Below are 13,303 nucleotides of genomic sequence, written 5' to 3'. Positions count from 1 at the left end.
GTTAGTTTTGTCCCAGCAACGATTCGACCAACAAAGCGAGGTATCGAAGCAATCGTGCTTTATTAGAACATTTAGTATTTATCGAACGATCGTGTGAAGGTGAATATCGTTTAAAAATAAAACGAAAAAAATGCGTACTCGGTACGGCATTCTGTAGGAAAATTTAATTATTATTAATGTTAGTTACTATTATAATAATTATTGTTTTAATGATTTTTAACATCGAGGAAATTGTGGAATTAATTTTATAAATATATATATAAAGGTATGTTGCTGCAAAATGACTCGCTGACAAAGATCCCGTTGTGCAGTGTACGTGTTTCATGCCGGAATAAACCTCATTTTCAAAATGTATCTTGCACCTAGCAAGTCACGCCATCTATGCAGGATACGACAACACTAATCTTAAAATACGACACTACCTTCGAACGAGCAGAATAATTTCGACGTATCGTTGTAGTGTAATTTTAATAATTATTGCATAGTTTGGGAAGGGGGAGGTTATGTATGTGTGCATAGGATGGTATGTGTGTGATGCGTGTGCATGCACTTGCTCGCAAGTGAAGGACGAATAAATTATCACCATTTCCCACGGAAGATCACGATTCGTCGATTATTTCGACCTATTTAGTCGTTTGAATGAACAAAAACATGGTGCTTGAACTCGATCGATTGACAGAAGATCGGAGGAATCATTTTCATGTCGTGCATTTAGCGTTCTAATTATTGTTTTTACGCAACGACAGGGAAACGATACTCGTGTATTATTTAAACCCGTTCCTCTACTTATTTATTTATGTCATTCGTCATTATAAATACCACTGCGCGTGTTTCATCATTATGTTAATCTTGACAAAAGAAAGAGAGACGCGTTTGCTTGCTCCTTCGCGTGAGTTATGCGCAAAGAACGGTGAATTTCGATCCCCTCGCAACGAACCGAATGAAAATCGTAGACGACATACACGCTCTGTAAATTGTATGATACTTTGATTATTGTGATATTTGGAAATAAGTAGGTACGTACGTGTCGTTGTATATTACGTTTCTTTTTTCATCCTCTCTCCCCCCACCCCTTGCGGTTTCTCGCGTTACTTCACAAACGTATCGATAACGCGAATCATGGTCGAATACGAAACTGATCGAACGATTCGTAGAATCGATGAAAGTGCCTCTTCGTTACGTGATTATCGATCCTAAAATTCAGAATCATTGTATTTGCAATTGCAGCATACGTAACGTTTAAATTTCGAATGTTAAGCCATACAGTCACTCGACGCAAATCGATTGATAAATTCTCGTTGTATATAATTTTAAGATTGCAAGTGAAACTCAGGATACTTACGCGTTGTAAATTGAATGCGTATGTATATATATTTACGCATATATGTTAAAAAGGTTATGATACACCGGCATATCACCTGAACATTTTAGAAAACTTACCGAGTTAGTAAATTTTTTATATATATATACATATACATGTATATCTTTAATTCTATACTTTAATATATACACATACATACATATACACGTATACCTTTAATTGATATTTTAACGAAGAATGCTCGTTTAGTAAATAAAGGTTAAAAGAAAATAAATAAAGCAACGAGGAGAATGGTAAATGGGTTGTTCGTCTCGCAACACACGATCGAACTTCGTCGATGACGGTCGCAAGTAAGACAACGTTATTTAAGATGGATTATATTATTTGTATTTGTTTACAATACCATGTAACAACAAGGAAAAATACTGAATTAAACGGGGATACCTTATTTGGTGTATCACACGGGCACGAGCTGATTAACGTTTTCGCGATAGATCCTCTATTTATTGGCAATACGATTTAATACTTATCATTGGTAAGTCTGCACGATCGTTCGGTTCGCCACTCGATCAATACGCAGTCTAAAAATTTCGTCGTTCGACCAACACTTTGCGAATCCTTTACCTTTTCGCGAGCTGCTACGTTTCGTAACATCGTCGTACGCCAAAAACTTCATTTTTGCAAAACGAAACGACGCGATATCCCCGAAATATGATTCTGCACGAATTAGAAAAACGAAAGATGGCGTTCACCACAATGGATTGATTACCACTCGTATCACTTGAAACGTTTACACGCGATTTCATCAAACAGAAACGATGAAGAAAAATGTCGTTGATATAATTTCGAAATTGTTTTGATAACGTGCAGCGAATTTCGGGGCGTTTTGTGCTCAACCAAGTAATTCAGGGAACTTCAACTTTAAACGATTAGGCGATCGAGAGTGGCAGTAATTGGTAACCACTTTCCATGCGATTTTCACGCCGCCCTTCGGTTCTCTCGAAGTACAAGGTCTAGAAAAATATATAGATGTATATGCAAAGTGTATTTTTTTTTTTTTATCCAACGTCGCTCGACCGTATTGTTTATCGATAGTGATACGACAATTGTCACTTTTATTGGTCGTAAATTCTGATTACGACCATTTCACGAGCGTGAAACGTTTTCGAGCTCGAAGATTTGTGCTTCCCCGTTCATCCGCGACACGTGTTCACTTATATACACGGGGCAAAAATATCACAAATTAATTCGAAAGTCACAGAAATAATATCCGTTACAGAAAAAGTCTTACAAGACAGCGATTATCGCTCTATCGTTCACTTAACGATTAAGTGTAACTGCGTTACATCTACTATTCGTACATACACTGAAAAAACCTTGTATCTTCTTTTGTACCTAGGAGAACTCGCGGGAAAGTACGACAACACAACACGAAACACGAGAATTTTCCATCGAAACGCGCATCGTTGTCGCTGGACCGATGTTGCTCTATCATTGTTTACGTTTTTACGCACGCGAAATACTAGTCAACTCAATGATCACAACAGGAGCGAACTTATCGATACGAGCATCTCGATGTATTCATTCTCGATCGAGCGGTTAAACGTCCCACAAAGTGACCAAGGTATTAATACGCTACACCTCGCAAAACACGAGCGCTACATATACTTAAAAGTCTAGTAAATATAATACTAAAGGGAAAGTCGTTGATAGAAGCGGATAATATAGTTAGGCGCGTATTTTAAATTAGGCAGGCATCGATACCTAACGGTAAAAATGAGCAATCGTCGTTGACGAATTAAAATTACCACAGAGCACTCGTCTAAAATGGCATTAATAAACCGGCTATGAATAAAAAATAAGGGGGAAGACAAATCGCGAAGTGTCTATTACCAGCACTTTGGTGCAACAAATGTACATATGTATATACACATGTGTATATGTGTATGTACGTGTTCAAGGAATATGTATAATAATGTGTGCGTGGAGAGGGCGTGTATACGTGTTTCTCTTTTCTGTTCCTTCTTATCCTTTGTGTTCTTTTTCTTCTTAAAGTCACATTGTCGGGCATTATAAATATAACCGTCTAGTAGTTTACGTAATCCTAAAATAAATATCTATCACAAAAGACTGGTCTATAATAATAAGTGGCTCTTGCGTCTTACTGTATTATCCCGATGTTATCGTACTCGGCACATTCTTTCTCGCAAACCACCGAGTAAAAATTACGACGGATCCTTAACCTAAGTATTTACAAATCATACGCCATTAGTACTTTCATGTTTACGCTCTTTTTACGCTGCGCCTTCGCAACACTCGTTTCGATAATAAATACGACAATGAGACGTGCCTTTCTCGCCTATCACTTGTACTTACCGATATTCGTGCGGTACGCGATAGAATGAATTTGTAAGTATGGTAATAAATACTTTGTTGCGCAATGACTGAGAAATCGTTCGGTTGTCGATGATGCATTTATCCACAAAACATAAGCAGCGACAGATCGTCCGGATACTTATCCATTGTATCCTGACCGATCGCAACGATCGTTCGTAGAATCCCCCTCTGTTCTCGAAATATTTCACAGTACTTCGTAAACACTCGTGTTAGAAACGCAACGGATTTGCTTGTTCGAGATCTCTGTCCTTAAACTGCGCAGTCGTCGTTTCCATGGACATGCCGTTCATGGTTCGTGTATCGTAACAGCGGAGCCCCAACGTTCACGGCTCCCGTTTCTTCTTCGTTAGTCACGGAACACGTAACGATCTCCTCTGAAAAGGTAGTTACACCGATTCGTAAGTTTACGTTCAGAAAAGAGCAAAAACTATGTACCGATAGATGAAAATACTTGCGCACCAGGTAAACATAGTTGTAATTGATCGTTACTAGGATTGGTACTGTCTCCTGTACCGCTGTCTTTGCTGTGCTGCGAACTCGTTTCCAAGTACAAATGCGTCTGTGTATCCGGTACCGCAGTTACAACGGTCGTTGATGGTTGCACGTTACCATTTTGCACCACCACGTTCAAACGTCTCCTAGTTTGATAGATTATAACCACCCATACTATGGACGTACCAACGGCGCAACATACTACGGTGATTATTATTAAACCGAGTATATCGTCTTCGTTCACTGCGGCAGGACTAGAAGTAGGAGCTGCAAGTACGAGTAACATTTTCGTGAGTAGTGATGTAACGAAAGCATCGACCTGGTAGAATTTCTTTTTTTACCTGGTTTCACCGTGAGATGGGACGCACCCACGACGCTGCCCAAAGAATTGCTCATTTCGCATTCGTAATTACCAGCATCGCTAGTTATAGTATTGACGATGATCAACAATTGATCTTCGGCAGTAAAAAAATGACGCTCGGTAGCCTGCAAAGGATTTCCATTTTTGCGCCAGGATAGCTTTGGTCTGGGCATACCGCTGGCCATGCACTCCAACACGATCGAACCACCGACCATTATTTCTTTATTTTCCATTGGCTTCACGAACGATGGCGTTTCTATTTGAGAAAGAAACCGGCGATATGTAAGTTTATTAATCGCGATGTTTAAAAAGAAAAATGATAGCCGATATTTACCTAATATAGTGAGAGTGGCATTCGCAACGATAAGGCCGGCAAGATTTTGCGCGGTACAAGAATAAACACCACTATCGGCGGTTTTTACATCGACGATAAATAATACATCGTCGGTCGGCATCATGTGCATTCTTCTTTCTCTTGCCGCTGGAAAGTCATTTCCTCCGTCTTTTTGCCACGCTATTTGCGGCGACGGCTGCCCGTCGGCGGAACATTCAAGCCGAGCAGTGCTTCCAGCAGTTACGCGTATGTCGTGAGGAATTTTTGAGAACGATGGGTAAACTGCGAAAGAAAGGTATAAGTAAGTCAAACATCTGAATTAATTATGTGCAACACGTGTAAAAAACACTTCTGATTTTTTCTCACTTAAAATGCTTATCTTCGCTCTCGAGGAATACGTCGTTCCGTAAGTATTCGTGACCATGCATTGATATTTTCCAGCGTTTGCGTGCGTGACGTTGGTAAGGTGTAAAATAGAGGATGCCTCCGTTACGCCGCTGCTTTCCATGGAGTCCGTGTTTATTTGCAAATTGTCACTTTCCATTTCAACGTTGTCGTGCTTCCATGTAAAGTGCAATGGTGCATTGGCGGTACTCGTTGCACGACAAGTTAACGTTACGTTGTCTCCTTTAATTCCCATCTGACTCTTAGGTTCCTCGATGATTCTTGGTTTTGGGTATTCGTCTACACCAGTATAAGGTATTGCGATTAACACGCTTGTAAAAATGATAAAAGTAGAAATCGATTTGTAGTTCCAGTGTCGAGTGTTATACTAACCACACGTGAAGTTTTTATGATGAAGTTGCGTCAACGATCTACCCTCTAACCAATGCGGATATCCACAATACACTTCCGCATCGCTATATCTGTGCTCTCGTAACCACATACTTAGCCACTGTAATCCACAATCGCAGACTAAGGCCCCTGTGTGCAAAAAAGGTAAATGCAATAGTTTTGAAATGCTTCCCGTTTTGAATGCGCTCATTCTTTCTGGCACGTACTTGAGTTCATCCTGAGTTTAGTTAGTCTAGTCATTGAAACGAATACATTTTCCTGAATGCTCGTTACATTGTTACCAGTTAAATCTAGTTCGGTCACACTACTCAATCCGGTAAATGCGTTTTTATTCACCGATTTAATCCTATTGTGTGCTAGCCCTAATTTCCACAATTGTCCCAACGGGCCAAAAGCGCCGTTAGAATCTTCCACCAAGTATGAAATTTTATTAAAGTTCAATTCCCTTTAATAGAAACGGTTATTATATGAAAGTAATTAATTTTCACAGATTTTACAACACAAGTTTCTATGTATACGTACAGTGTTTGTAAGTTAGGGATTGAACTGAATGCACCGTCTGAAATGTCTGTAATTTGATTGTGATCCATTTTGAGCTTTTCCAACTTTTCTAAAAATTCAAAAGTTCCTGGTTCTATGGAAGTTAGTTCATTGTGCGACAAATCTCTGAAAGTAGATTTAAAATTACATTCTAACACTGTATTTTGATTAACATTAAAAATACAGCCATTATTACATGCACCACTATGCATAAAATAAAAATATTACTAACAATTCCACAATTTCTTTGCACAAATCCCACGCTTGCGTTTCAATCGTTCTTATTCGATTGTGCGACAACGTTAATTTCTGTAAACGTTCTAATCCAAACAAACCTCCTTTCCTTACTGTACTTAGTAAATTAAAGTCAAGTTGCAAAATCGTTAAATTCTTGAGAGGCCAAAATGCGCCATCATCTAATACCTCGATTTTATTTCTTTTTAAACGTAATTCTTTAAGATTTTTTAAACCTTTAAGACTAAGTCCTTGGATTGTCTGTAGTTCATTTCTATTTATTTCTCTGAAAAATAAAGGTCATTTTTTTCTTATATATGTGTGGAAAAAGTAAGGTGGATATTATCATAACAAAAATAAATCCTTACAATATTCGCAAGTTCTTCAAATTTGTAAAGAGATCTTTTAATTGAGTCAACTGATTTTTGTTCAAACGTAATTCTTCTAATGAAGTCAAGTTATCCAAACTTCCATTTTCTATTACTTTTATTTGATTCATATTTAAATTCCTGTAAAAAAGATTTTCAATCTTATGAATTACTTAACAATTTACATATACACATAAAATATATAAAAATGATAAACTACATACAAATGTGTAAGACAATTAGGAACAAGAAAGGATCCATGTTTTATTGTACTTATTCTATTTCCACTAATATCCAAACTTTGAAGTTGTTGTAAACTCAGTAACGCGCTTCCATTTATATCACTAATCAAATTATGAGCTCTGAAAACAAATAACTATTGTTTACATGGAAAATGAATTTCACTCTTATGATATGGAGCAATGAAGCAATATACTTACAATGCAAGATGCGTTAAGTTTTTCACAAGAAACAAATCTGGTATCTGTGTTAATTGGTTCTTATTTACTTTAAGTCCTTGTAACTGTGTATTTTCTGATAGTATAATAGTAAAGTTATCTCCAAATTTATTGGCGCTGAGGTCCCTATAAGGATCATTATTTTTATTTATTTCTATTAATTTGTTCTTATAATAAAAGAATTGCAGAGTAGTATTGTACTTTGAAACAAAGTACCAGTAAATATAAGAATATTAAAAAGGTTACTTACAATTCTTTGAGCTTAGTTAAATGTAACAGTGCATCAAACTCCAAACTAGCTATATTATTCTCTCTTAGTTCCCTGTAATATAAAAACAACATTATTAACATTAGTTTATTTACAGCTTTTATCATTTATGTTTTTACTTTTTTTATGTTTAGAAAAAACAATTTATTTCTATGTCATGTTTACATCTTTTTCTATCTCTCAGATGGAAATTACAAAATGTAATTCTTTTAAATTCTACTGCCTAGAAACATAAGCATGTTGTTGCTAAAAGTTGCCTCAAACCCTTAAAGGTAAGGTTTTCTTCATCCAGATCTTGTTCTCCTTGACTCTAAGCTCTATAAAGTGACAATAGTGTACCCCCATGCATATTGCCTTATATGGTCAAGAATTCCTGCTAATGTATATGTAACTAGGAGTCTATCATTATCATTTTACCATTTACAGAATAAAGAACATATGTTGTACACTTGTTATTTTATTTTGATTGTATAACTTTCACTCACAATAGAAAAAAATTTACAAAATGTAGTGTACAAAGATGCACACAATGCATGAATGGATATATCACTTTCCACATAGAAAATTCACTCTTATGGAATAATAAATTGTACATTGACACTCATTCTTATTTCAATGATTTAATATTTATTCTACTAAAATACTCTAAATTGAATTTCATTAAAGAAATCATTTTTGATCATTCATTACAAATGTATTATCAAATAAAATTTTTTAATAATTTACAAACATAAACGGACAAATGAACCTGTGAAAAATATTGCTCGCATTCTGCTCGGTAAAACGAAATAATGTTATCGCACGTATTAACACAATATTTCTGTTACAAATTCCTGTACATTATCTTATCTACATTAGATCATGTTACAATGAATATGCGTTGTTTCAAACTTTCAATCTCAACGACTCATTGCACACAACGAAACAGCGTAATATGATCATGTAGAAATGAAAAAAAGGAATCGTAAAATTTTAGAATAACGATCAGTTTGAGAATGAAAAGAAAAAACAAGTATCGAAACCGATTAAACGCATCAGAGAGTTCGAAAAAATGAATTGCGTCGATTAATCTACGAAAGACGGCGTGGCACCGTCTCTCGATGCTCGTTCTTGATAGGATAACGAGCGATTATTTACTCACAAGATTTCTGTCCATGGTGGTAGACCGCTGGGTGCTCCGATCAATTGTAAGCTACTGCAGTCGACCACATTCCCAAGGCACGCACACTCGACGGGACACTGATTATCCTTTGAACCATACGATATCAAGTCGGCACTTGTAGGATTCAATGGAATCACGCATAACATCGATAAAACAACTGCCGTCCATTTGCGCTTCCACTCGAGTCGACGTACGGGAAATACTTGTTCCGAACTCGACATCGTACGCGTCGTCGTATCGTTCCGTTTTCAAAACTTATTTCGTAATTGTACGTTGCGTATCGCCGACGGTTTTCCCCATAACGATTCCGTAGGACGAGTACGCCACTCCTCGCAAAAGCATCACCATAATAACGAAAATGCCCACACCTTTTATCGACTGAAAACAAACTCGTCGTCTCTCAAAAACGCTCCAGCCCACACACCATGATGACGCCTACGGACCGATGCGAGGCTCCCTGACTGATGATTGCGCGAGACCATTCTTTCTCTCCCTATTTACACAACATTCCAACTTTCGTGTTACTAGATGTCGACTCTTGCTAGTGACATTTTCTTCGTCAAGTAATATTCCTGTTAACGAATTGAGTAAACGCTTTGTACCCTTTAAATTCAATCGTTTTAAATTAGATGTTTTAAACGCGAAGTTCAGTTAAATATAATTTCCGACATTAAATATCAGATTTGCTAAAATATAGATACGTAACACCTTAAAGGTCATTAAAGTGAACGCGCAAAGTTTCAAATTTTCAAGTTTATCTGTAAAATACATAAGTCGAAAAAAGCAAAACGGTTGCTTCAAACGTAGTTACAGAATTTTAACGGATAACGTATTTTTTTGAGAAATTAATGTAAAACAATTTATTAACATACAGTTCAGTACCGAAAGAAATTTGCTTATGGAAGGAAAGAAGGTATTGTGTGGAAAAGTCATTAGTTCTTACTAAATATTTATATTTTAATTAAATCGCTAGTCCTATATTTGCATTTCGTCAATAAATCACTATGTCACAGCATCATTTTCCTCTTTAAACAAATCAGCAACATTACACGCGAAGCTTTCGTAAACCATTAAAATATTCTTACCCCCATAGGAAATGTTTAAATGAATATTATCATATACATATATATTACATATATATGATATATATATATATAAAATTTCGAATGTATATATACATATCAATTTCATGCGATAAATGCATATATATGCATATACATTCATCATATGAAATTCATCGAAATTTTTTCGATCTTTAATAATATGATAGATCAGAAAATAATGATAATGGTCACAGGCTGATTGTTTTTATCACAAAAAAAATTTCACTTACGATCTCTAATTTCATATCGAAATCTAAATTCGAGATTATTGTGAAATCAAAACGTGCATTTAATCCTTTAATGCTTTTCAAATTAATTCAATGTGGTCGAATTTAACAAAAGCTCAATATATACGATTTTTGCGATACATAAGCATCGATAATGATAAAGTGAGTTCTAAAGCATTAAAATAATGTTTGTTCGACCAGACTATTGAATCAGTGACTCTGTTAAATGCGTTGTTGTTGCTTTTACTTAAAGCACTAACAACGCGATACACGCATAATATAGTTACTACGTCTACGAGTACGTTTCGCTAAACGCAACTAAATATGTAAATATTTCAATGACATGAATACAATTTAACAATATGTATACATATATAAAAAGAATATACAGACGATATCTGGTAAATAGTAACATAAAAATACAATTACAAACAGCCCATCTTTTCACGTGGAATAGCTTAAAACATAAATAGCAAACTCTGAATGCCAATATTTTTGGTTTATAGTTTTTTAAACCATATCATGTCCAATTCTCGAGGAAAAGATCACCTACGCATTTCACGACATCGCTATATTGAAATAAGAGACATTGTATTTAAAAATAACGAGATTAACTTTGTATGTCGAAAGATATAATCTAAAAATATGTTTTTAGTATCTGGAAATATGAAATGATTGCAATTATAGTTAAAAATATACGTAGCATGATATTTTGTAGTACACCATATTGCTCACAATATTCACAATGTGTATGTATAGTCGTCTATCGCTACTTGACCAAATGACAAAAGTCAAGTAGATACTAGTTTATTCAACGTAAAATAGCTTTAGCAACACGCGGTTACATCTTTTAATTGCCCCGCTTATTCGAGCATAAAATAGAACATCTTTCAGCTGTATGAAAAGAAAACTACTTTAGATTTTGCAGGAAACTAACCGACTATGGCGATTGCTTTCTGATCGTAAATACACCATACTGTGTTTGCAATGATCCGTATGGAGAACATTACCCTGTAAGAGGGAATGACCTATATAGGAGACATTTACAACTGTTTATAATACAAGTATTATTATTACTCAGCACGTGCGCGGATACGTCGAATACAATGGCAAATATAATTGGCCATTAACAAGAAAAGGCCCCTTACTATTTGGAAGCCATTATACGCGATTGTAAAATTAACGTTTCTTTCCAGTTGCTCTGTTTACCATGGTAGTATAGTTTGATTACCGATTAGCTACACCAATTTTGCAACTCTGGGACGTTAAGTGGTTGGATGATACGAGCTAATCAATGCTGCATCTACCGGTTCCATGCACGACGGGCATGTCAGCGAACGTAGCAACCAATTGTCGATACAAAGTGCATGATAAGTGTGCATACAGGGTAAATAACGGACTTCCTCTCCAACTACCAGTTCCATCATACATATCACGCACTCTCCCTTTTTAGCTCCATCGTATTCCCGCATAGGTAAGTGTTGGATAAGTCCTATGCGTTTTGCAACTAGTACTTGCTGTTCTTCTTCGCTTAGTGTACCAGGTCCACTGGTTGGTCCTAAAGTAACGCCGATACCGATGCCTTGATGCATCCTTGGAACATTCGACGGAGAGGAAAAACGAACTACCTCCTATAGAATTGAAAGTAAATAAGAACTTAATTTCAAACAACAGAGGTAAATTATAAATTGTCTATATTATAGTTTCTTTGTTGCAAAATATATCATATATAATTTAGATTCGAACTTCTTGATACTGTATAATTAAGGTATGGATAAAGAAAAACAACTAGTTAACAGAATTAAATCGTAAAACTAAATTTCCATAAAATTTCATATTGTTTATATTAATAATTCCAGGAGCATAAAAATAAAAAGAGAAATCGGGGGCATCAAGAAAAAATATAGTGTCGGGAGTTGATGCATTCACAGATTCGTTACGGGTAAAGCAACGAGCGGCTGAATATGCGATCGGTCGAGGATAAAAGAAGAAATATAATTACATTAGTGAGTATTGGAGGTCCAAGGCCTTCTTGCGAAGAACCGATAATCAGCGTAGGATCAGAATTGTTACTCAACAAAGTGGTGTTGTCTTGTTGACTGCCTCCAGCACGCTTCAAACAATTTCCCATTTTTATGGGACCTCGGTTGCAATTTCGCGTTTCTCAAGCAGTGCGCTTCGATTTGTTAATCCCAGCGTCGATTAGAGAATCGCGACAATTCCGACGTGGGATAATACGAGTCCTGTCCCCATCGTAAACCGCTTGTTTTTGCGTTGATTCTCGTCAGGGGATCCGTTTTGGTCGAACCGAACGGATGACAGTTCGTGTCTCGCGTCAAAATACGGTGGCGCAAACTTTACTAGCAAAACATCTTCCGTCACGTACCCGTACTACAGCTGAGCGCCTTACGCATCCAACGAGACGCAACAAAAAAAAGCAGGCCAGTTACTCACAGGTTGTGCGGAAAAAAACACTTTTCACATTTCTCGCACGACGTTCTCTGAACGTTTAGTACACATCGCCGTTTGCATCCTGCTGCGTAGATCGTACTTCGTCGTGATTCGTCGTTGCGACAGTATCGCATTTTCCAACGTCCAATCAGTGAAAAACGTCCCCTTGCGATACAAAGAGTTTGCAGAAGCATTACACGTACGGCCCATCCGAAAGACACTCGGCAACTAACCTACCATTGGCTCGAAGAGACACCGACATATCGTGAAACAGCGCTTTACGCTGTGCTGCGATTTAAACGCCAAAATGGAAAGCAATCCTCGGACGATTTTAAATAAGCACACGTTTATCGAACGAAACATTGATCGCGTTGTTTCAATTACTTCGAAGTGCAACCAACACCAAGCACTTCACGATACAAAGGATAAATGCGAAATTATCTTTATGGAAACAGGATCGCGAATACGTTAGCGTTTATCAAACTATTCTATTAGATGCGAATAGGTGTTCCTGGTCCGCTAAAAAATCGAAAGATTGCAGATTTTTATATCGGATTTAAATTTAGCCAAATATTGTCTATTCGCATCTAGTAAAAAACGTATTGACTATGTTTAAAAAATTATTGTTTACTTTTGATCTTATAAACATGGAACTTTGACTTTTGTTCGTTGTTTTGTAGATATATTTAAACACTGGTATTTTCGTCGATCTTGCACATTCCTCGATCGCGTACGATAGTTCGAGTATTCGATCAATCGCGGAGGTTTCATTGACCGATAATTGTTCGATCT

General features: G+C 36.5%; 2 protein-coding genes across 3 annotated transcripts; both read right to left on the bottom strand.

The window, feature by feature from the left end:
- Positions 1-2,347: 2,347 nt before the first annotated feature.
- Positions 2,348-9,228, bottom strand: LOC143151537 (uncharacterized). Of its 2 annotated transcripts, XM_076320800.1 has the most exons (14): positions 8,710-9,225; positions 7,551-7,622; positions 7,283-7,426; positions 7,067-7,204; positions 6,843-6,983; positions 6,473-6,760; positions 6,223-6,366; positions 5,907-6,145; positions 5,683-5,829; positions 5,272-5,589; positions 4,906-5,187; positions 4,552-4,827; positions 4,178-4,477; positions 2,348-4,092 (listed from the first exon to the last, which is right to left on the bottom strand). In XM_076320800.1, the coding sequence occupies exons 1-14, from the start codon at positions 8,949-8,951 to the stop codon at positions 3,968-3,970; spliced, it is 2,856 nt and encodes a 951-aa protein (XP_076176915.1). In that variant the 5' UTR covers positions 8,952-9,225; the 3' UTR covers positions 2,348-3,967. The 2 variants fall into 2 exon arrangements, with proteins under 2 accessions (XP_076176915.1, XP_076176914.1); XM_076320799.1 differs by having other exon boundaries at positions 4,552-5,187; positions 8,710-9,228.
- A 1,519-nt stretch (positions 9,229-10,747) lies between these two features.
- Positions 10,748-12,698, bottom strand: Rnf11 (Ring finger protein 11). The gene is made up of 2 exons (XM_076320821.1): positions 12,063-12,698; positions 10,748-11,691 (listed from the first exon to the last, which is right to left on the bottom strand). The coding sequence occupies exons 1-2, from the start codon at positions 12,189-12,191 to the stop codon at positions 11,326-11,328; spliced, it is 495 nt and encodes a 164-aa protein (XP_076176936.1). The 5' UTR covers positions 12,192-12,698; the 3' UTR covers positions 10,748-11,325.
- Between the last annotated feature and the right edge of the window lie 605 nt (positions 12,699-13,303).

The sequence above is a fragment of the Ptiloglossa arizonensis genome, chromosome 9, assembly GCF_051014685.1.
Source record: "Ptiloglossa arizonensis isolate GNS036 chromosome 9, iyPtiAriz1_principal, whole genome shotgun sequence".
Taxonomy (NCBI): Eukaryota; Metazoa; Arthropoda; class Insecta; order Hymenoptera; family Colletidae; genus Ptiloglossa; species Ptiloglossa arizonensis.
This window is presented reverse-complemented; position numbering and strand designations above follow the sequence as displayed.

Bases quoted from the DNA above. Each gene is read 5' to 3' on its own strand.
- LOC143151537 (XM_076320799.1), bottom strand. From the start codon at position 8,951: ATGTCGAGTTCGGAACAAGTATTTCCCGTACGTCGACTCGAGTGGAAG. The intron at 7,427-7,550 runs GTAAGTAACCTT...TGATCCTTATAG, and splicing joins TTAACTAAGCTCAAAGAATT to GGACCTCAGCGCCAATAAAT. The intron at 5,830-5,906 runs GTACGTGCCAGA...TTTTGCACACAG, and splicing joins TAAACTCAGGATGAACTCAA to GGGCCTTAGTCTGCGATTGT.
- Rnf11 (XM_076320821.1), bottom strand. From the start codon at position 12,191: ATGGGAAATTGTTTGAAGCGTGCTGGAGGCAGTCAACAAGACAACACC. The intron at 11,692-12,062 runs GTAATTATATTT...TCAATTCTATAG, and splicing joins GACCTCCAATACTCACTAAT to GAGGTAGTTCGTTTTTCCTC.